This window comes from Pteropus medius, unplaced genomic scaffold (assembly GCF_902729225.1).
Source record: "Pteropus medius unplaced genomic scaffold, Ma_sr-lr_union100, whole genome shotgun sequence".
Lineage (NCBI taxonomy): Eukaryota > Metazoa > Chordata > Mammalia > Chiroptera > Pteropodidae > Pteropus > Pteropus medius.
Window position 1 is genome coordinate 3002255 of NW_024353787.1, and position 24453 is coordinate 3026707.

The following is a 24453-nucleotide window of genomic DNA, read 5'->3' on the forward strand; positions in this document are numbered from 1 at the left end:
CCCCTTGTAGTCAGGCTCAGGAACCATGATCTCTCGTGCCTGACCAGTCTGTCCTTTCTGGGCAGACAAGGTGAGGCAGCGATGAGATCAAAGCCAGTGTCTGCCAGCCTTCCTCTCCCATCTTCTCTCTCCAGTATTTGGCAGTTAGATCCACACTCTCCTTCACTGCCTTGGAGCAGGCGGGAGGGCAGCTTCCAGGCTGGCTCCAGGTACATCAGGATCATCTGTCAGGTGCCTCCCACTGAAGAATTTCTGACTGCATGAGCACTAAGGTGATGGGGTTAGGAGAGTCAGGGTGGCAGAGGGCCTCCCTTGGCTACAGCACAGGCACCGTCTGTTAGTGGGAACTGGACTCCATGCTAAGCTATTCCTAAACACTGCAAGAAGACAGTTTATACACAAAGTATTCAGCATCTCTCATACTAAAGCTTTGTGTTAGGAGAGGCTGTAGGGGGAACAGAGTTCTAAGGAATACCTGCTCTCTCCTCCTAGACTGAAATTGTCTAGGGAGGAAGAAAAGACTTATCCGAAGAAAATAAATGCTCACGGGCAATCTGGGCTCTGCACCCAGGCAGCTCTGTGAGAGAAGGCTGTGGGGTGGCACCTGGATCAGATGGTGGGGCTTGTAAACTGGAGAAGTGCAGCCAGAGCATTTCACACACACATACTGAGAACAGAGGTTTGGAGGTAAAAACCTGCACAACCCACCCACCCTCCCCACAGCAGCCAAGGTTGTTTTTATGTTCCTCTGACAAGGTTTTTCCACCAATTCAGTGACTGACTTTTGGTCTGGAAGGCATGGTCTTGGTGAGTTTTAGCAGTTTGCTTTTCTGAGATCTTCTTTATTCCTGATCTTTTTGCTGGTTCATATCTCTGTCCAGAAAGCTCTTCCTCAGTCCTCCTTTAGCCTGCTAGTTAAAGTTGTGCTCACCTTTCTCCATCTGTTCCGGCATTTCTTAGTATTATGTTAGTCATGTGTTTGCTTATCCGTCAGTGAAATCCTTGAGTGCAGGGACTATCTTATCATCTGTGAGTATGGACAGAGACCACTGTATTCTAGGTCCTGTGCCAGACACCACTTTTACAATATGATAAACCGGACAGACTCTGCTTATGTGGCTTATCGCAGACATTAAACAAATTCACAAATATACAAGATGTGATCATGAAAAGGTCTTTAAAAAGAATATCACTCAAGCTGAGACCCAAGGGACAAGTAGGATTTAGCCATGTAGACTCTGGGAAATAGCATTCCAGGCAAAGGAGCAAAGTTGGTAAAGGCCCAGCTGCTAGAAGGAGCAGAGGGCATTTGAGGAAGTAGAAGGCAACGTGCTGGATATGGTGAGCACAGGGAAAGTGGCATAAAGCTGGACAGGAAGCAGGGACTTGCTTAAGTGGGTTCCTTCTAAGAGCAGTTAGGATCCACAAATAGTTTTTACAGCAGGGAATGGTGTGATTTGATTTACATTTTAAAAAGACAACTGTAGCTGCTGGAGAGGGACAAGAGTGGGTGAGAAATTTGATAGCATGTCCTTACGTAGAGAGATGATGGGATAAGGAGAGGCAGGTAGATTCCAGATACATTTGGGGGAGGACTTGATGAGGTTCATAGTATGTTCATAGTATGTGGGAGTAAAGGAGAAGGATGGTCCCCAGGCTTCTTCTTTGAGCATCTGTGGGTTCAATGATGTTACTCCCAGAGATAAGAAAGACTGGAAAAGAACTGTTGAAGACACAGTATGAATGGGGTTGAGGAAATGAAGCTGGAAGACTGACGAGGACCAAATTATGGAAATATCTGAACATTAGCCTGAGGAATTAAGCATTTATTGAGAAACGACATCTTGAAAGTGGTGGCTTAGGAAGATTATTAGTCCAATGACAACATTTAATTGATTGAAGGGGAGAGATTATAGGTGGAGGCCAGTGAAATTTTTTTGATGGTCTAAGGAAGAGGCAATGATGGCTCAAACAGTATGGTGTCCTTGGGTGGAAGAGGAGGAAAAGGCCAAAACTGACATCTCCCTGAGAGACAGAGATTATTGGCACTGCTGACAGAATTTAGACATCTGGAGCAGTGGCAGTTTGGGTAAGAGAAGACGAATTAGATTGAACTCAGCAGAACAGGACTGGAAATACTGGTAGAGGAATCTTCTGTAGGCTGGTGAGGGTCAGCACCACAGAAGTGGATCCCATTCCGTATGGGGAGAAGGTTGAGGGATGAGGGGAGAAGGCTGAAGGATGAGGGAAGAGTCCAGGGCTGAGAAGCCCAAGAATGGCAGTCAAGGAGGGAGGAGGGGTATCGTTAGGGAGCGGTCGGCAGTGTGTGCTGCTGCACAAGAAAAAAGTGAGAATGACGACGACGACACTAGAACAGTCTGTGGTCACCTAAGGAGCTAGAATAGAATAGTAGATGACGGCAGAAGTGAAAGTACAGGTTATTTAGGAAGTAGGTGGTGAGGAAATGGAGGCTCTAAATATTTTAAAGAAGTCTTTGTAGAAGCTGAGCAATGAAAAGTGAAGTGGGATGGGGGGTTAGAGGGCAAGACTTTTCTTAGGAGTGGCTCCATAGTGTAGTGGTTAGCACGTCTGCTTTGCATGCAGAAGGTCCTTGGTTCGCGCCCCAGGTTGAGTCACAGACCATACCCTGGGTGGGCCAGGCCCCCTAGGTGCGCCAGATCCCGGGTGTGCACCAACAGCATGTGGGAGGAGGCGCCCCGCCTTCAGAGATCCAGTTCTTTAAGGGGAAACAGCAACATCCATGGGTCAGGGGTGGAAGTGGGGGTGGAATCAAAGGAAGGGGGAGAATTTTCTTGGATGGGGTTCATAAGCACATCTGTGGATGGAAGTGCAGAAGATACAGGTGAGGCTCCTGAGATGGAGAGAGTAGGGCATAAAGGGAAGAAAGGAGAGAGGGGTGAACAGAGCTGCAATACCTCTTCTGAGGCAGGAGGGAGGGAAAAGCTGGGTGGCGGCACTAAGATGTGCTTGGTTTGAAAAGGCACAATGGGAAGGAAGCCTGAGGGCAGTATGGCAATCTTCTAGCCTAAAGAAGAGTAGTGGGGTGAGTAGTGGGGTGTGTTGCAGAGAAAGATGTACATAGAAGTGTTTGCTGAGAGCCAGGTTAAGCTTGGATGAGCAACTGGAAGCAGCAGTCCCACCTGAGTGAGCTCATGAGCACGAAGGCTGCCAGGTGGTGTGGGGATGCCTGCCTCAGGAGATGCAGTTTACATTCAGCAGCTGTTGTTTTGGGTTGGGTTTAGTTTTAGCTATTCTGTTGATTAAAAAAACAACCCAAAACAAAAAACCACTTTCTTTGAAGTATATTAGGTTTGAACCATATGAAATTACTGATATTTTCCTTATAAAAAGGGCAGTTTTTTTGTGGTTCAACCTAATAGGTAAAGGAAAACATTAACAGAACTTAACGGATGTTCACAAGTTAAAATGCCTATAGAATCAGCCCCACAGAAACTCCCACTTTGTGCTTCTTTGCAGTCACTGCCTACCCCCGCCCCATTTACTTCTGATATCTTGGAGTAGTTTATATAAATGAGTCCATTCGCTCAACATTACATTCATGACTTTCATTCATGTTATTGGGATATAGCAGTAGTTCGTTCACTCTCATTGCTGTGTAATTTCCATTGTGTGACTTTTTATTCATCAGGCATACAGTTGATGGGACAATTACTTTCTATTTGGGGCTGTTACGAGTGCTGCTGTACATGTTCTTCTTCCATGTCCTTTAGAGCAGTGGTCCCCAACCTTTTTGCCACTAGGGACCGGTGCTCCTATGAGAATCTAATGCCTGATGATCTGAGGCAGTGATGCTAGTGCTGGGGAGCAGCTGCAAATACACATGAAGCTTCGTGCGCTGGCCTGCTGCTCACCTCCTGCTATGTGGCCTGGTTACTAACTGGCCACAGACTGGTACCAGGGGTTGCGGACCCCTGCTTTGGTGGACATACATATGGACTTGTTAGGTGTAGACCTAGGAAAGGAATTGCTGAGTCATACACATCTGTTCAGCTCTCACTGATGTTACCAGTTTCCTGGCTTGTTTAGTGGATGGAGTCCACTCAGTTCTTCAGTTAGAGCAGGAGCCTGTGGTGGGAGGGCCCTGGGTGAGTGCTGTGGAGTCAGGAGCATGTGTGTCTCCTTCAGGCTCCTGACCACTACAGCTATGGCCCAGAAAGGCTGTGGGGAAGAAGAGAAGCATCATCAAGTGGGTGCTGGGTAGAGAAAGCCACTAGAGGGCACAGAGAGCCAGGGATGAGTATTTCATCTCCAGGAGCAAGGCAGGGGTTTTGAGGATCTTGAGCCTCCCTTGGGTTTGGTTCTTAAACTGGCCACTGTCCTCCAACACACTGGCGAAGCCCAGATGCTGGCATTCTTCCCTGGCTCTGCTGCTCTGCCATCCTAAGATTCAGTGGGAGGTGTGGCTATCTGTAGTCACGTACCAGAACTATACTCCCGAGATGGTCAAGGTCTGCGGGGAGGTGGTTGTGGGTGACAAATGCGGTCAAGAGTCTGGATGCCCTAGCATTCACAGCCTTCAGTCATGTCTGGCCAGGAAGGGGCAAAATGGTTGAGAATCATCTCGGGAGACTCAGTGCTTTCTGGGGATCTGGATGGGACAAGGCTAGGGAGAATGCTTGTTGGATGATGAGAGTTCAAACAAACCTCACCTGACTGGTCATCTTTTTAAGAAAGGAGGGAGGTTATAGCTCCTGGGGGTGGGCAGTGCCAGGGCCCAGGGTACTGCCAAACCGGGTTCTTGCTGCTGCTAATTCCCATTTCTAGTCCTGCTATCTCAGCCTACCTTTTGCTTTCTCTGGAGTAGTATTTACACCAGCCAGGACAGCCATCTTGCTGTTGGATGGGATCTGCCCTAAAGCCACTGTATGGGATGGTCTCTTTGAAGCCATAGGGATAAGCAGTGACAGTAACTCCATGGCTTGCAGAATCTCACAAATCTTTTCTGACTTCAGTGCTGCTTATGAGTCCTTGTTTGTGTGTTCTGATGAGCTGACAGTTTGGAACTGGCTCTGAGCGGCCCTACTTCAATCAGGCTCTCCCAGCAGGTGCCTGCTTTCTGACCTCCAGTCCCGGCTCAGTGAAGCCAGAGCAAACATCTCCGTAGAGTGAAGTCCCTTCCTCACTCAGTGTCAGGAACTCTGGCATGCACTTCACATCCATGCTGAGCCAGGACATGGTGAAAGCTCATTCTCTAGAACCTTGTTCGTTGTGCTTTCTTGCCTTCTGTACAACTTCACCGTATTCATAAAGGGAGATGATAAAACATTGCACATTTAAAAGAGAAAGAAAAGAGAATATCATTGGGTGGTACTAACCAAAGCTCCTGGAGATCAGCAGTCAACATTGGAACTGTCTCCAGTTTACTCTGACTTCCCTTATGGGGCCGTCCCAGATATCCAGGATTGGCAGAAAGACTCAGGAAACAACCTGGCCACCTGCCCCTCAGCCTGGAGAGGGGACCATGACCCTCTGTCCCTCTGCTCCTCTTCAGCCTGGGAAGAAGATGCAGGCTGTGGCCCAAGCCTGGGAAGGTTTGTGCTTTGGGATTTCGGGAAGGTTTGACGTTGGGATTCCTTGTCTCTCCTGCAGGCATCAAACAGAAAGGCCCAATACTGAGCAGCAGCCTAATGCACTCCGAGTCAGAGCTGGACAGCGATGATGCTATCTTCACTTGGCCAGACCGAGAGAAGGGCAAATTCCTGCATGGTCAGAATGGCTCCGTGCCCAATGGGCAGACACCGCTTAAGGCCAGGAGCCCACGGGAGGAGATCTTATAGCCAGCCACCTGATCTGTCTCCTCAGGGTAGGGGTGGCAGTGCCAGAGTCCAGAGCATTGCCAGGCTGGTTCTTATACCTCCCATGTCAGTGGGCAGCTGTTCTCCCAGCATCCACTGGTCACTCCCCGTAACATGCCCGACCAGAGCTGCTGGTACTTGAATCCAGACATTCTCCGGGAACCCCTGAACAAAGCTGTGAACGAAGAGGTTTCCTCTTTAAACCCATTGGTAGCCGCCCGCCCCATATCCTCACCTCAGGGCCACCTTTTTTGCAAACCTCTCTCCTGCTCCGTAGGTGGACACAGCCAGCTCCTGGCCTCCTTTCCAGCTCCCTGTTGGCAGTGTTGCTGCTCCCAGGGCACCTGCACAGCGAGACCTGGCTGTGTCTCCACACCTGGGTACAGAACCAAGCACCACCAGCCTCCTGGCTCCAAAGCCTGCTGGCATGTTGTGAGGAAGTGCGCCCTCTCGCTTGATCCAAAGGAAGTGGCGTCCCCTTCTCACCATTGGTGCTGGACTGGTAGTGCAGATATGGTGTCTGGCCCGAGATTTGGGAGGAACTGGCTGTTTCAGGAATGGAGAGGGTCAGAGCAGCTAGGCTGGACACAGACTGCCTCCCCTCATCATCCTGACCAGCGCTGGCTGCTTCAGGGCTCAGGCCCCACTCCCTGTGCCCAGAGAGGAGACAGCCACAAAAGGACTGGAATGTGACGGCATGAGAGCGCATGTGTGCGACTGCCCCACTGCGGTCTCCTCATATGTCTGCGTGTCTTCTGTGTCCCTTGCATGTGCGTGTGTGTGCTGGAATGTGTGTGTGCGCGCATCACCTCCTCATAGGGCTCTTGGCTACTCACAAGGCAACCTTGACCTGGAAAGACTTTCAGCTCCTTGAAACAGACTTCCTGAATCCCTCCAGACCTGTCTGTCACTGGTTCCTCAGCCATGGTATCTGGGTATTGAGGAATGGGAGCTTGGGGGAATGACTTTAAAAAAAAAAACAAAACTACAGTTTATACTACTATACTACTGTCTGTTGTGAGATGATTAAACATGCTATTTAATTGTACATGTGCCTGCTGGGTGTGCTGCTTTATGCTCCATTGCTCATCTGTACCATGGGTCCAGCCACCTGTATGTCCCTGTGACATGATGGCCTCCAGTAGGGAAGTCCTGGGCCTGGCATCAGTACTGTGGCCGATGATGCTGGGATTCTGCCCCAGCTGCTGGTAGAGGAGTGCATCATGTCTGGCCCCTGCTGGCCAGTTGCTCCCCTTGGTGTTCAAGGGAGGGAGTTTTCTGTCCTTTCTTCCATGCTTTTTGTTAATACAAAAAGGAACCCCCACTCTCCCAGCATCCTAATGCCCAGGGTGTGGGCCTTTCTAGAATGGCCAGAAGAAAGGCCCAATAGAGGGCATCCCTGCATTTCTGGAACCCCACTAGGTAGTGTGTACATAAGGAAACTCACCAGGAAGCAAAACTCAAAACCCCTAGGGCTGGAAGGCTGCAGCCTTCGCCTTCCTGCTTGGGGAGAGACTGATCCTTGTTCTCAGCTGATAAGTGGAATGAGCGGAAGAGCTGGTCACACACATTGAGTTGCTCTCTGAAAACAGGTATGGAAAGAAGGTACATGCAGTCAGGCCATCAGCCCCTGGAAAAGAGAGTTTGAGGAGCATGGATCAGGCCCTGGACTCTTCTGTGGAATTTGTGTTGACTAGTTTTAGGGCCTCTATACATTTTCTGGTCAAGCCCAGGCCACTGTTAGAACCTCTTCCACCTACCTAAACCCCTGTTGGTGTAGGGGGTGGGAACCTAATTTTCAAGATTCCTAGCATCAGGGGTATGGCTGTCCATTCTTGTGCCTCCCCCCTGAGGGAGCTGAGTTGCTCAAGTTTGACACTGAAGGGTATTGATCAGCCTTATATGGTCACAAGGAACAAACGTAAAGTTATCCCTCATGTGAATTCTCAGTGCAGATATAAAACTGCCTGGCAGGTTATTGCTGTGCCCTAGTCTAACATTCCTAACTACACTTCAGATTTCCTTCCTTCCTCACTTCTAACTAAACAACATGTTCCTGTGCATCGACATCTGTGGTTCTCATGGTGGCTACACACTGGCATCACGTGGACAACTTTTAAACTGTTCTGATACCTGGAACTCACACCTCAGGTTTTGATTTTTGAAAATTTAACTCATCTTTTATTAATTCCTCAGATCATTTGTGCAGCCGTAACATGCCTTCGACAAGGGGGAAAACAGCTCTTAGAAGCTCAGCTCCAAAAGACTTGCAAACCAGTTGGGTTTCGGCAGACAAAGAGGGAAAGCACCTAGACATCCCATCTCTCTTAAACACCTCAGGGAGAGGCCCCTGCAATTGGGTGTGGCAAGATCAATCATTCACCAAACGAGGGTCCTTTTATAGGACACACAGCTCATCCACATCTCTAGCCTTCTGCACCATATGGCAGAGGAGACACGTTCCAACTTCAGCCCTGACCCATTAAAAATCTTTGTCTCCTGCTCCCTTCCTCCATCTGGTAGCCAGAGCAGAGGAGCACTCAGAGAACTCTGAGGCCATGATCGAGACACAAGATAGAGGGAGCCTTGTCCCTGGAACCACCATCTAGAAGAGAGCTGCCCTACCACAGTGGTTGTTGAATTGTTGAGAAAAATCAATTTTATTGTGCTAGCCAATACATTTTTTAAAAAAATTATGTTAAGATTATGGGCCCAGGTTCTCTTCTGTGACAGGCCTCCCTGGGCCCAAATACATCACTGGAATTGACAATGATGCCTCAGCGCAGGCCTCTACAACAGCCATGTGGGATGTACGCTGCCCTAAGCAGCACGGCAGTGGACAGCCATTGCAAGCTGGGGAGTAGAGTCGTGAAACTGCATACTTGTTTCTCTTGCCCCATCCATCCCAGCACAACCTGGTAGAGGCAACGGAGACGTCCCTCCAAACAGTAGGAACAGCAGGCATTAGAATAAATGCAGTAGCTCTGGGAGCTTGCAAAACCAGATCTCCACCACCTGCCACATTTCCCTACTACAATGGGGGTGCCCTTTAACAAGCTAGTTGTTCACAGAGGGGACATCCACAATCCCAGTGGGTATGCTACATTTTCCCTAATGGAAGCAATGACGGTCCACCACAATCCCTGAGGCACAAATAGTGCAGATAAAAGAAAAACTTGTGCTATAACAGCATCTACTGGAAAACGAAAGTACCAAATCAACGTGCTGAATTGTCGAGAGCAAAACAGTATCTAAACAAGAAAAGAGTTCAGTAACTCAAATGCACAGAGAAATAATCCATCAAATACCATGAACAACCAAGGTAACTTGGGAGCACAGAAAGAAAATGAAGAGTCTCCAGAAACCAAACTCAAAGTCATGGAAGACAGTGATTTAAGTGACAGAATTCAAGATTGCAGTTATGTAGAAACAACAATATACAAGAAAACTCAGGCAGTTAAATAAGCTCAGGAATAAAAATTAATAAACAAAAGGAGTACTTTACTAAAGAGATTGTAACTATAAAAAAGCAGCAAACAGAAATTCTAAAGCTGAAGAGCTCAATGAATAAGAGGAGGAATGCATTAGAGAGCACTAGAAATAGAGCAAGCAAACAAGCTGGAAGAATTAGCTCAAAGACAGAAATCTAAACATGACCCAGGAGGATGAAGAAAGAACTAGGAATTCAAAAAAAATGAAACACTACAAGAACTATCTGACTACATTAAAAAGAGCAATATAAGAATATTAGGTATACCAAAAGGAGAAGAGAGGGAGAAGAGAATAGAGAGCTTACCAAAAGAAATAACTGTTGAGAACTCTGCGAGCCCATGGAAGAACTGGACATTAAAATAAAGTGAACTGGACACCTAATTACATCAACAAGACCTTCTCCAAGACATATTTTATTCGAACTGTCAAACATCGATGACAAAGAATTCCCAAGGCAGCGAGGGGAACAAAGACTAACATACAAAGGAATAACCTCATTAGACTATTATCAGATTTCACAGTAGAAACATTACAAGATAGAAGAGAAGGAAATATTCAAAATATTGAAAGAGAGGAACATCTATCAAGGATAATATATCCAGCAGTTATCCTTTAGATATTAGGGAGAAATAAAAGGCTTTCCCAGACAAAAGCTGAGAGAATTTACCACTTGCGTTATAAGAACTGTTGAAAGGAGCTCCTCTACCAGGAACAAAAAGACAAAAGTATACAAAACTTTGAGTAAGATGACAAACAGAAGCAGGAAACAGGAAATCTACTTTGGAATAGGGCAGCAAATAATTATAAAGGTTAAAGGGAGGGAAGGGGATGCTGGCATTAAAAAATAACCATAGTGCATAGAGCGCACAACATAAAAAGGGATAATATGTGACAAAATCATAAAAGGAGAGGAGGTAAAGCGCCGAATGGGTACAGGTGAAGATAAAAAGCTATCAGAAGAAAATGAACTATTATATGTATGAAACATTTTACACAAACCTAATGGCAATCATAAAACAAAAATCCAGAGCTGAGACTTGAAACACAAAAAAAGGAAATGGAGAAAAGAAGTCACAGAAACTGCCAAACTAAAGTAGCAGACAGAATCACAAAGGGGAGAAAACAACAAAACAACAATAGAGAAAAAGAGCAACTAGCAAACGAAAGATAAAATGGCTGTACCAAGGTCTCATATATCAATAATCACCCTAAATGTGAATGGACTGAACTCATCAATCAAAAGCGTTGCCTCGCCTAAAAAATAAAAAAATAAAACCAAGCAATGACAATACAAAAAAAATTAAAAATTACAGGCCGATATCTTTGATGAACAAGAGCAAAATCCTAAACAAAACACTAGCAAATTGAATACAATATATTAAAATAAGCATACATCATGATCAAGTAGGGTTCATTCCAGGGATGAAAGGATGTTTCATCATCTGCTATCGATGTGATACACCACATTAACAAAGATAAAAATCATATGATCATATCAATAGATGCAGGAAAAAAAAACATTTGAAAAGATACAACATCCATTTATGATAAAAACACTCAATAAAATGGGTATATAAGGGAAGTACCTCAATATAATAAAGGCCATATATGACAGTCTTCTTTTCCATTTATTTCTGGTTTTATTACTATTTTCCTTTTCTTTTTTCCCCGTTGTTCACTCCTTAAATTATTGAATGATTGCTTCATTCTTAATCTTGTTTCCTGAAAATGATTTCATGAAAATAAAAGATGATTTCAAATCTATAATTTTCCCCTCTCAGTTCTGCTTTAGCTGTGTTCCCAGATTCAGACACAATGATTTTATCGTTAGTCCATTGCAGGTAGGTGTTTTCTCATTTCCTTTTTTAACCCAAGAGTTATCCATCTTCCCTTTTCTTGCCCAAAACTCTGTTTTCAAGCTGTTTTTGAGGTACAGTAATATCAATATTTACAGTTTTTTATTGTTGTCTTATCAACATACAATCCTTTTTTCTTTTTTGCATTGAATTGTTTTATCAGATACTATAAAGTCTGCTTCCCCAGCTTTCTTTTGGTTAATATTTATCTGATAATGTTTTTCCATTATTTTTGCCTGTTAGGTTTTTAAAAAAGAATTCGTATTGAGTCTTTTAAATTTTATCTATCTATCTAGATATCAGTATAGACTCATGATTTCCTATTAAATTATAATCTGATACTCTCATTATTTATTTTGATACATATTGTCCTAGATTTGACCAATAGAAGCCTCTTCTAGCTGGCTCCTGTGTCCTTCCAACATGTTCCATTTTTTTTTTTTTAAAACATTTACTTACTCAAAACAAGATGTTCCAGGATTATTTTGTACTTTCCCTGCCCCCATCTTGGATTAAGCCAATAAACCCTAATGCTTTAGCACTTGGTATGCTCATTGCTAAGGTAAAATTGTTCCTATGCCTTGTCATTGGATAGAATCAATTCATAAACATATACACATATTCATATAAACTATATACTATATCTACCTAAATCTGTGAGTTCATACCAATTCTTCTGATTTCCATTCACCTCGGGGTTCTTTCTAGCCTTCTCCCTTTCCACATTTATTAATCACTTCTCAAACGGTGAGAAATCTGGCTTCCATGACTCTCAATCATTTAACTTATTTGCACAATGTAGTCAGTCTCCTAACCATTCCAGTTACCCACTGCCTCACTTGCTCTGCTGCTGGGCTGCTTCACTGTGGCACCTCTCACCAGCGGGCTTCCATGGGCTCCTGGCACACCAATTCCTCCATGCATTTACTTCCTCAAACACTAATGTCTCTATGCAGGGAAGGGCAAGTGAAGATGGAAAAGAAGGGTGAGAGTCTTTCTTTGATTAAATTTAAGATGTTTACATTCATTTTAACTTATTTCTGCTGTCATTTCACAATTTCTACTTAACTGTATAATCCACACCTTGCTTTCCACTGAGTAGCAATGGATAATTTTCTTCAACCTGTTTAAAAGGTAACACATTCTACTTTTTTTAAAAAATATGGCTGAGTAGTATTCCACTGTATATATGTACTATATCTTCTTTATCCAATCATCCATCAAAAGACACTTAGGTTGTTTTGATATTGTTTCCTTGGCTATTGTGAATAATGCTGCAATGAACATAGGGGTACATATACCTTTACTTGATATCTGAAAGCTTACCAGGTGCCAAGCACAACTTATAAAAGTTATTATTCCACTTTATGAAAAAAACTCAGGCATTTAGGTAAGTACTTTACCTAAAGCTATACAACCAGTAAGTGAAAAGACTAGGCTCCAAGACCTTGGATCTTCCCACTCTGTAACAACAATGCCTCTTATTATTTTTTCAATGATGTTCATAACATGATGATGATAGACGAGAGGAATCAGGGCTATTATTGCTTAATTCTTTCCTCAAGTTTCAACTCAGTACCATAGGGAACCTTTTTATTTGCATGGAAAATTCTGAATTTAATAAAAACCTTGGATTCATTTATAAAAATTCATTTTACATTAGACTTTTTGGAAATTAAGAATGCTGCAGAGCAGGTAGATAATAACAGTTTATATGGAATTTGAAGGTACATTTGTACAATATAAAGATAGCTCTAGAATCTAAGGAAAATGCCATTTAGTCTCACGTTGCCAAATTAAATAAGTATATATACTCAAAAATGTATATATTCTTTAATCTCACAAGTTCAAAATCATTCAAGTTGAATGGACGCAAGCTTTGTTAATATCGAAGTTTGCGTGAAAACAAAATACATACAATATACCTGATATTTCTAGCTTTTAGGGCTTTGAATATACTTAATAAATTAACTAAAAATGGGAACAAGTCTTTTGATGGAAGAAACAACTGAATAGACTGTAATGAAAACAATATGTTTACTGGAGTAAATACCAAACAATTTATTTTCTGAAAACTGCTCTTTTTCTTTGTTATATACCATCTGTTGGGTCATACCAATAGGATCAAACAGAAAAAAATATTTTAAATTCTTTCAAGACATAAAGAAAAAGAATAACTCACCCATCAAATACAAATATACTATTTTATTCTAAGGGAATATTTCTGTGGTTTCTGCAAGGGGAAAACCCAAAACTGGTTAAAAAACAAAAAACAGAAAGGATAATTTAGATGTTTCTCTAGTTTTTTTCTCCCCTGGGGAAAAAAGATGTAATTTTACTTAATTTTAATAAAAAATTTAAAAGCAAATAATTGGACACATGTATCAACAGCTACGCTTATAAGGAATGACCAATAATTAATCAATATTTCCTTTTACGAATTTAGTCGGGACAACTTTGTGGACTAACATGCAATTTAAATCTCAAGACGATCATTTACTGGGTTATTGGATGTTCTCAGTTAAAAGATACAGATTTTTTTTTTTCTGATGTTTTATAACAATTTATCTACTGTGTCAAGAATATTTGTTTTTCATACAACTACAGAGGGGGAAATGTTAGTGTTTATACAAACCATAAAGTTCATATAGTGGGGACTATTACACCTGAAGTTTCTGGACCATTTATTGGCAGACTTATGAGACAATCCAATTGTTTTTCCGCCATATCAAACAAGGTCTGGAAGTAAGAAGTTTTCCAATCAGAAATGACAAACACAGATGGAATTAATCATACAGAATCGGGGCAGATTTACTTCTTTCTTTCACACAGTTCTCGGTAACAAAAACGAAATTTGTTACAGGCAGAGGGACAGAACCATCAAGTACACAATGTTCAAAAGGCCTATTTTTAAATTTTTATTGTAGTTAAATAACTTTCACTTATTCATAAAAAAACAAAAACAAAAATAAAAACAAAAAAACCCTGCCACTCCCATCTAAAAAATGGGAAATATTGAAAATTCTTTGAAGGTTAAAATTTCTAAGAGGCTTTTTGGACTTCTCTAATTTTATTACAGGGTCAAATTAACCTCTGCTAAAGAAGTTCTGTGATTAGCCAACATCATAAAAGCTTTGATTCAAAATTTTATGGGGAAGAAACTGAGAATGGAGATGAGGAAGATGGATTGATATGTCAAACACACCTATAACTTGCAATCCTCATAGAACCACTAAAACAGCTAGAGTTTGGAATAATGCTATAAGAAGACCTGCTTGTGGATATGCAAGACAGTCAAAATCTTTGTATCCTAACCCCAGACTCCCTATTTTCAAGTTTCTTAGGACAACAAGATCATCTTCCAAATGCTTTATATAGGAACATACTAGGATCTTTTCTACCATAATTCTGATAGCTAAGTAATACTGTGTCTTTGTGGAAATATCCACAGGTTTGCCAGAGTAAGGAGATTATCCCCTTTGAAATGACAAGGGCCTCCAGAAACTGGTGCAAAAGACAAAATAAAAGAAATTATTTAGGAAACAGGAAGATAAAACAATGGGAGAAAAGCTGCCATTTGGGGATAAAATGAAAACAAAGGAGAACTCCCATTTCTGTGTACCACAGCTCATGCTATGAGACAGCAGCAATAAAGGCTGACACCCAGAGAAGTGGGCATTTTAGTGGATTTTCTAGAAACATTTCAAGACACTTGGGGTCTAATGGGCTCCATGGATTTTCTGTGTATAATCGGTTTGTAGAGTTTCAGCCCCTTTACACCTTAATTTGCCCACATCCAGACCCACAGCTGAGAAGGCTAGACTCAGAAAGTAAAAGGGACACATTACTGTGTGAACAGCAATGAAGGCCTTTTTCCCTGATGTGAGGGGCCCATGGCAAAAGCACCAGAGGGCTTCTACCCTTCACAGAATTGGCTTGGCAGTGAAATCAAAATCAAGACCACTTTACTCTCTACCTTTTAAAAAAAGTGTGGTATTTTTATTGGGTCTTCAAGTCTGGGTCCCAGGTCCTCATCTGATGTCACTCTTAGCTCTATACTGATTTCTCTTCTGACTTTTACATAGGGCTTCCCAAGTAGCCTATTGCAGCCAACGTTTCACTCCAAAGCTACCTCTCTAAGGTCTAAGGTTACTATGGTAGAGTTTTATACAACAATTTTCCTTAAAAATATTCCACAATTTGTTATTCCCAAACAAAATAAGATTATGCACCACTCAGAGAAACTGGTTAGTCATTCTGAAGATGTCTAAGAACTATATCACTGCCAAAGAACAACATTTCTCAGTTCATATTCTTTCCTTCAATTTTCATTTGTACATCCACACTGTGGTTCACGAGTCGTCTGTTTTCCATTATCTTATAATCAAGTCAAGAGGACTTGGACTTATACATCGTTTTCCAAAGCTGGATGCATTCACAGTTTGGTGCATACCAATGTGTATGAAAATAGGAACCCCACTTCTGCGTTAATCTGATAATTCAACATCAGAGTCTTCAGATTTGGCTTTGGCAAGTTCTTCGTGTACCTCCCTCACCATGAGAATACGTGTTAACATGGTGTCCAGGGTCCCAGGGTCTATCGGGAATGTGGAGTACCACATAGGGCTATTCGGAACACAGGAACGCTCGGGTTGAAGGTAAAATACATCATTCCTCTGTTTCACACTCTCAGAACTATCCACAGGGAAAAAAGAAAAAAGAAAAAAAAAAAACTGGAGATTAGATAGTTACAGGAAATACATAATTACTCTTTAATGTAATGGCTCTCAACTTTTCCCTACTGTGACTAATACCAAAGATAAGCAACATACCCACAAAGACAACCAAGTTTATAGGTATTTTCCCTCCCAGGAGCAACCTGGAACTCCTTATCTTTTCTCCCACACTCAAGAAATCAAACTGGCTTGAAAGTGAGTATAATGTTAATAGAAGACCAAGTATAAATCTTTCACAAACTTTAGTACTAAAAACATTATTAGGAGCAACAAAAATTCAACTTAATGTGACAATATGGCTAAGAACCATATATGCTCAGCACCCACTATCCTGGAATGAACCCTAGGAACACTTAATATACATACATTATAAAAGGGCAAACTCAGTTATTATGTTTCTTTGAGAAAAAAGTGCTTTAGTGTGGATCTTACAACTCTAAAGTCATAAAGTTTCTGTTAGAAAAAGACCACTCAAAAACTTTCAATTCTTTAAAAATAGTCTATTTATAGGTTTAGCAGTACAACCACTCCTCTAAATATCTTTTCTATATAAATAATAAAATCATAGCAGTTTAGATATCACATAAAGGTTGAGCAACAGTTGTAAAGATCAAACAATGGCAGGGATTCTTATTCTTGCTTTTTAAGAGATTTTCAGAAAAAAGTTTATCAACATAAAGCAATTTGTTTCTTGGTTCAAAAACCAGGAAGGTACGAGAATGGGAAAATAATAAAATTAGGTAATTCTTTCTCTTTAAACTTTGACTTTGGTCACAGGCAAGCTAGATTTCTGATATTCAAGCATGTGAAATACAAATTATGTTAACCACTTTCTGAAGTGTGCTATACCTAGTTCAGAGGAAGATCACTTACCATTTTGACAAGTAAAATTCATAAAGTCGGACTGGGCATCTTAATGGGTTGTCAGTATTCTCTGCCATCTCCACACCCACTGGAACCTCATCATCTTCATTTCGTTTTCTCTTGCCAACAGTTAGTTTATCTTGAGGCAGGAAATAATTATCAAAAGATTATTTCTGCTTTGTTTCCAGTCAGAATTGTCAGTCTCTACCTCTTCCCTTCATTTACTGACTCAATAAATATTTACTGAGCATCTATGGAGGTGTTAGATATTATTTCAAGTGCTGGGTTAACAGCACTGAACAAAACAAAGTCCCCGTCCTATAGAAGTTATGTTCCCCTGCTCACCAAAGTGGGGGCAGCATGGCAAAAAGCATGGTGCTGGAAAGTGTGTTTCAATTCTGAGCTTGACTTTAGAGATTTTATTAGGCATACAGTTCTTAAGAGTTTCATGTATTTTTCTGCTATGATCAACATCCAGATAGAAGTCATTATCTCTTTATCTGAAAATATTTCTACTATGGGGCACCAGCACACACTGACTGGGCTTTTATTCGCCATAGTATGAGAAATGGAATCTTTGTTGGGAAAATAAATTCTCAGTAAAGTGAGCATTTGATTTGATTAGAGCAAACTCTTTTTCACCAACACATTTTTGCAGAGGCCAAGAGTGAAGACATGGAAAGTGGGCTGTTTCTTTTACACTTTCTCCATTCAATATCCCAGAGAATAATAAGTGGATCTGAGAAAGTGAGGAAAAATCTTTTCTTCTTCTTTTTTTAAAGATGTTCTTAACAACTGGCACAGAACTTTCCCTTGCTTCCTGAATTAGTTATTACTTAAAATTCACACCAGTTTTCTATTTAGAGTCTATCTAGATAGACTTTTGATAATCATTCAGGAAAGAAGCTGAACTATTACCAATCTTATCAAGCATCTAATCAGAAAATAGGAAAATGTTATGTGATTGCCTCTCCCTCCCCTCAATTAATATCGATTAAGAGCACAAAATGGGATATATATGAATAAATCAAAGGAAACAGAAAAGGCACATGGCAAAAAAAAATCTTAATATTTTGTAAAGTAAAGGAACAATTGAGGAAAAAGTTAACACAAAGATTAACACAATTATTTCAAAATATGTATTTCACTCTTCTCTCAAGGAATAACATGATTTTGAGAATTTTTCTACTTCCATTTTAACAATATTGATTTTTTTAAACATTAAAAACAAACTAGTTTATTATTTAATAGGTTGTTTTTGGAATGCACCGTAAACCTTCTAATAAAATTGTCACCACTGATATTTTGTTGTGTACAAAAGCAGTATACTCTAGATCATCTTCTAAGTTCCTGTGGAATTTGACAATTGATATTAACTAAAAAGTGCTGTGGTCAAAAAAAATATATTTAAAATAAGTAGACTGAAAATTCTGCAGATTCCTTTTAACTAACAGTTGACTCCTCTGTTGCCTTTATATCAGTGATTCTCAACCTTGGCTACATATTTAAATTCCCTGGGAAATTTTAAAATAAAACTTATTTGGGCTCTACCCTAGGCAATGAAATCAGAATTTCTAATTTAAAAGCCAATAAAAGTATAACGAAGCAAGTGATTCCTCTCATTTTTGAGAAAAGCCTTGAACCTAGCCCTGACAATAAAGAAAAGCATTTACATGTTAAACCAAAGCTACACTATTTCATGTCTAGAATTTATGATTAACCCTCTGCAATTAGTTTCTATTTGAATACTAATAAGACTTCAATAGAAATCTCACAAACTCCATCACACCTGGTTCTGACTCTGGCTTTTGTAAAGGTGGGAAGAACCTCAGGTATGTCATCTTGGTACTGTACTTCAAAATCCTGGTCCGTCTCATCACATGGGCAAAGGAAAGCTTCAAGTGCTCAGTAACATTCTTTAGTTGAAAGTATTTGGTATTGAAGAAAAGGAGGGTGTTCAGGAGGACAATTGGTGAGTAAGCGCCCAGCTGTTTGCACTCCCACAAATGCTCTTCTTCAATGCGAGAGAACATATAACCTGGAGAGAAGGGGGTGGGGAAAAGAAAAACAGTACTAAGCTCCTACTAAATAAGACTAATTTCTCAAATTCTCAGACAGGAATATATGAAGGAGAAGACTGATTGTTCCTCTCCTTCTCCCTCTTCCTTACACAGAAAAACAGAAAAGGCACCACAAAGAAAGGGCAAATGATTTCACTGAAACCGACACTGAGCATTCCTGTGAAACAGTTTTAACCTATTGTTATTTTAGACCAGAGGTTGGCAAACTTTTTCTGTAAAGAGCCAGATGGTAAATATTTTAAGCATTGTGGGACATATAGGCTCTGAACAACTTTGTTGTTGTAGAAAGAGCTGTAGACAATACATAAATAGGTGAGGCTATAACATGCAAACAAAATTTATTTATAAACACCTATGTGAATTTCATGTAATTTCTGCATGCCACAAAATACTATTCTTCTTTAGATTTTTTTTCTAAACCATTTAAAATGTAAAAACTATTTTTAGTTCATGGAGTAAATACAGAAACAGGTAGCAGACCAGATCTAGCCCACATGCCACAGTTTGCAGACTCCTGTTTGTGATCATTATGCTTACTTAAGTTAACCAGTTGTTTAATTTAGCTAAGATCATTAGAAAGCAGACAGCGCTCTCCCTCCCTCCCACCTCCTATTATTTTAAATTTACATTGAGATAACTTATCTGAGGTTTTTCTTGAAAAGCAGAGATCTTGCAGAAGAATTAAAAGTGTACCTTTGAATGCACCTTCCTCTAGATGCCCCTTAAATGCTGGTCTTTCCTCATGTTCTCTCCCAATCCTCTTTGTTGCTGATTCTGCATTCTATTCTTAAGAGAGACTATCCACTGACATGAATTTATTACTTCCAAATCTATGTCCCTAGCCTCTTCTTTGAATGCTAAAAGCATCAAGCCACGAGGCTGCTTTGAATGCTTCAAAAGGTGCTCTGTAGCCCAACAGAAAGGGGAACAAATTCCAGAGCATCACATTCAACCTCTCCATTCACAGCCAAAGAGTCTGAGACAAAGAGTGATTTAGGGACTTGTCCAATGATGCATAGCCAAAAGACAATTTGAGGATGAAGACTTAACTCTTAACAACAAGCTTTCAGTACTTTTTATAAACTATTGCTAACAGTCTAGAAGTAGAACATGTAGCAGTTATGGTATAGGGTGCAACTTTATCAACACTACCAGATCAAAAATAGCTCCTAAAAAAGTAAATGTAACCTCCAGTAGTTTATTTTCAACAGTTAATATCTATACATACACTGTCTGGAAGTTACAATTATACTAAAACAATAATAAACCAAATACTTTCTCCTCAGCCTAAATATGTTACAAATCAGGACAAAAAGAAAATAAACAATTTATAAAGATAATCATACCTCTTAAGCAATTTAAGAACGCATATCATGAAAACGATAAAAATAAAAAATAATCATCCTACCATTAGGAAGTATTGTAGGTTCCCATATTTTCAAGAGTTTGGTAAGTTCAATCATAAATCTGGAATAGGGCTCTGTAAAAATGTTATCTATTCTACCATTTTCAAACAGGTACTACAAGAGAAAAAAATGGAAACTTGAGTTGATACAAAGAAAATACAAATTTAAAAAAGATTATTTTAAGTAAAACTCATCTAATGTTATTAATCAATGTCACCGCAATAAATTTAATTTCTAAAAAATTAAAAATTAAAAAAAGATTATTTTAAGAAATATTGGTTACCCTTAATTTCTGCCCTTACAATTTTGTGAACCATTTTAAGGATACATGTTAAAATACCAGGATTCAAGCTAAAGATCTCTTTCACATGTACTGACATCATCACGATCATGAGTTTACAAGGTAAAGTTTTCTATTTCCTTTTCAAATCATGGATACAGAAAAATTATAACAATATAAGTACCTTTACTCACATCACGAAACTGATATAACAAAAAACTGGTCCTAATTTGTATTTCCCAAATCATTTTTCTAATTCACAGTATGTATCTGTAAATGTGCTTTCAGAAGGTTTTGTTTTTTAGCCTAGTTACAAGATCACTTCCTGAAATAATACAGTTAGCCAGTGTCAGGTGACCTGAGGATGCTCAAATTCAAAAACTATTTACTTGGAGCCTTCTAATCACAGCTCTCAACTCTCTGCCCCACAACAGAGCCTTCAAAAGTTCAAGTCTCATTGTAAGATGTAAAATTATGCTAATTATAACCATTGAGAACCATATCACAGGATGGGAAACAAGCAACAGCTTAGGTGAAATGTTGTTAAAAAAACACACACACACACACACACACACATTTTGAAAGTGCAGATCAGGTCAGATAAAACCAGGAATATATAATGAGCATTTAATAGAGCAACACAAGGTAGTGTACATTACATGCTAAAAATCTTTTGGTATTTTTAAGATTTGGTGTTTTACGTTTATTTATCTATGACTATATTGGATTCCTGCCTGTCTATTAATGCATGACTTGGAGAAAATTTTTATTTCCATTTAAATTCATTCTGGCTAATAAAAATTAAACATTTCAGTGTGCATTCTTATAGGCCTCTTCAAAGGCAATTTATAATTGCACTGCCATGTTACAGTTTTGTTGTTGAAAATTCTTTTTCTTTTTTTCATAAAGTTATTTGCCGAACTTAAAAATATATATTCATTGCGGAAACAGTTTAAAATACAGAAAAAGTTGAAGAAAACCATACTCAAATGCTACGCAAAGACAAATACTATTGTCATTCAGGAGTATTTCAATATTTAAAATAAAATTCCTTTTCAATACATATGGTTGAATTTTATACATTTACTCAAATATATGAGTACATCTAAAATACATGGTTTTTGTTTTTTTAATCACTTCCCCTTATAGATCAGGAACAAGACAAAAATGCCTGCTCCTGCCACTTAAACATTATACTGTAAGTTCTAATCAAAATAATCAGCCATGAAAAAGAAATAAGCATTAATATAGGAAAGTAAGAAATAAAACTATCTGTATTTGCAGATAACATAATCCTATACACAGAATCCCAAAAAATCCCACCTACTTATTAAAGCTAATAAATGAATTCAGTAAAGTTGCATGATATAAGCAACAGGAAAATCAGATGCAATAAACAATCCAAAAGGGAAATAAGAAAACAATTCCATTTACAATAGTATTAGAAGGAAAAAAATCTTAAGAATAAATTTAACCAAGGTGTACTTGAGTTACACAATTAAAACTACAAAAAACTGATGAAAGAACTTAAAGGTCTAAGAAAAACAGCTCATATTCATGAATCTGAAGAGAATTTTGTAAAAATGGTACTATTCCCCAAAGCAATCTACAGATTTGATTCAATCTCATCAAAATCCCAATGGCTTTTTTTTTTTTTTTGAGAAATGGAAAAGCCAATCCTAAAATTCGTATAGAATTGCAAGGAATCTAGAATACCAAAAAGGATCTTGAGGAATCAAACTTCCCAATTTCAAAATATCAAAGCTACATCAAACAAAACAGTATTTGCGTTGCCAAAAGAAGAGCCATACATTAGAATTAAAAGTTCAAATAAACACATACGTATTTAGGAAAATAATTTTTGACAAGGATGTCAAGACCATTCAATATAGAATGAATAGACTCTTTAACAAATGACGCTGGGAGAACTGGATATCCACATATCCAGTTATCCCTAACACAAATGATATAAAAGTGAATTAAGAATGGATCAATGACCTAAACATAAGAGCTAAAACCATAAAACTCTTAAAACACAGGGGTAAAACTTCGTGAACTTGAATTTGGCAATGGATTCTTAGATATAACACCAAAAGCACAAGCAACAACAGAAAAAATAAACTGACCTTTGTCAAAATTAAAAATGTTTATGTATCAAAGTACATTATTAAGAGAGTGAAAAGAAAACCCAGAGGATGGGAGGAAATATTTGCCAGCTGCATATGTGATAAGAGTTTAATATCCAAAATATATAAAGAAATCTTATAACTCAACATCAAAAAGGACAAACCACCCAATTAAAAAATGGGCAAAGGACTTAGATATTTCTTCAAAGAAGATATACAAATGACCAACAAACACATGAAAAGATGCTCAATGTTATTAGTCATTACAGCTGAGTCTCGAGCATCTTTTTATATTAGAGAGGCAGTCCAACATACTGATCATAACCACAGACCATGAAGCTGAACTACCTGGGTTCATAGTTTGGCTCCATTTACTTCCTTTGAGATCTTATGGAAGTTATTTAACTCACTGTGCCTCAAGTTCCTCAGCAGAAAATGGTGATGGTAACAGTTTTACATTTCACAGGGCCACACTAACAATGGAGTTAATACATGAAATGGGCTTATATTAATACATAGCCTGGTATTTTGTCTATCAGCAATCTGTTGATTTTCTTCTGTTAACTTGTGTTAACTTGCCAATTTGTTTCTTTTGCCAATTACTGCCTTCCCAGCTAATGTTAACGGTAGTGGTCCAGGTGTTAATATAGTTGAATTTAGTTTCTTTACATTGTTATGTATTTTCAAAATTATCTACAATTAATGTAATTATTTTTACAATCAGAAAAAACAAAAAAGAAGCACATTCGAGGTACAAACATAATCTTTTAAAATTCCTTACAATCAAAGAAAAGTTTATTTCTTGTTAAATTAAAGGTTCATAATATTTACTTTCTATAAAAATCATCTGACATGTTAACTTATGGCCTCTTTTTAATAGTACTGTTATACAATCATTTATTGATAAACAAATAACAGGATCAATATACCAGAAAAAAACTTCCCTATTTATGATTTGTCTCACAAATTAAGAGTCTATTTAATATACAGCAGAAGTGTATTTCAAGTATAAAGTACTTAAATGTTTTTATTTGAAACCATGGCAATGACCACATATGTTCTAATTATATTCAAATTATTAGAATATTAATAACTGCCCCAAACACGTTGTTTTTTGAAATATGCATTGATAAAATTAAAAAATGTTCTTTAGATCCAAAATATTATAAACTCCAAGAGTATAAAGTGTCTAGAATCTTCACAGTTTTTACCTATGCAAAATGCATGCACAGCACATAGTAGGTGCTCAATAAAATTTGTTGAAGAACCTATAAAAGTACTTTCATATCTTAACTTTTAAAATATCTTTTAAAGTCTAGAAATTGAATCAAAATATAATTAAATAACAAGGTATCATTTCAATTCTGTGGGAAAAATTAATGCTGCTTGCATAACCAGCTACCTATCAGAATATCATTCATCAGAAATACTTTCATCTTACACAAAAATGAAATTCATTTTGTGAGGTAATAAAACATCAGTCTAAAAAAAACTCCAAATATTTTAGACAGTAATTTATAAGAATTTACATTTAAATATTCAAGGAGGAAAACTATCCTAAGCAACATGGAAAACCCAGAATTATACAGAGAAATACATGCATACTGGACTATGTAAAAAGGAAAACTTCTTGAATGGCAAAATACAAACAAAAACTGAAAGACAAAAATATACTAGAGATCCATAAAACATGGTGGAGTGAGAGACGTCCCCAGATCTCTCCCCTTGAAACAAGCTGAACATCTAAGACTCAACAAATAACACCCAGGGTGTAC

At 39.1% G+C, this 24453-nt stretch overlaps 2 protein-coding genes across 13 annotated transcripts in view; one reads left to right on the forward strand and one right to left on the reverse strand.

Moving 5' to 3' along the window:
* Positions 1-6885, forward strand: part of KIAA0319L (KIAA0319 like) — an 86372-nt gene extending 79487 nt beyond the window's left edge. For all 4 annotated transcript variants that reach the window (XM_039850942.1, XM_039850941.1, XM_039850940.1 and 1 more), the window contains one exon: positions 5632-6885. In XM_039850942.1, coding sequence (XP_039706876.1) covers positions 5632-5819 — 188 coding nt within the window. In that variant the 3' untranslated portion in view covers positions 5820-6885. The remainder of the gene's footprint in view (positions 1-5631) is intronic.
* ZMYM4 (zinc finger MYM-type containing 4) overlaps positions 1811-24453 on the reverse strand; it is a 142477-nt gene continuing 119834 nt past the window's right edge. For 2 of the 9 annotated variants that reach the window (XM_039850938.1, XM_039850939.1), the window contains 4 exons: positions 20275-20386; positions 18575-18823; positions 16795-16924; positions 13853-15880 (listed from right to left, as the gene is read on the reverse strand). In XM_039850938.1, coding sequence (XP_039706872.1) covers positions 15673-15880; positions 16795-16924; positions 18575-18823; positions 20275-20386 — 699 coding nt within the window. In that variant the 3' untranslated portion in view covers positions 13853-15672. Of the gene's footprint in view, positions 7468-10915; positions 11052-11876; positions 12134-13231; positions 15881-16794; positions 16925-18574; positions 18824-20274; positions 20387-24453 lie in introns of those variants that run through there. The other 7 variants (XR_005650323.1, XR_005650321.1, XR_005650324.1 and 4 more) reach the window with 7 other exon arrangements.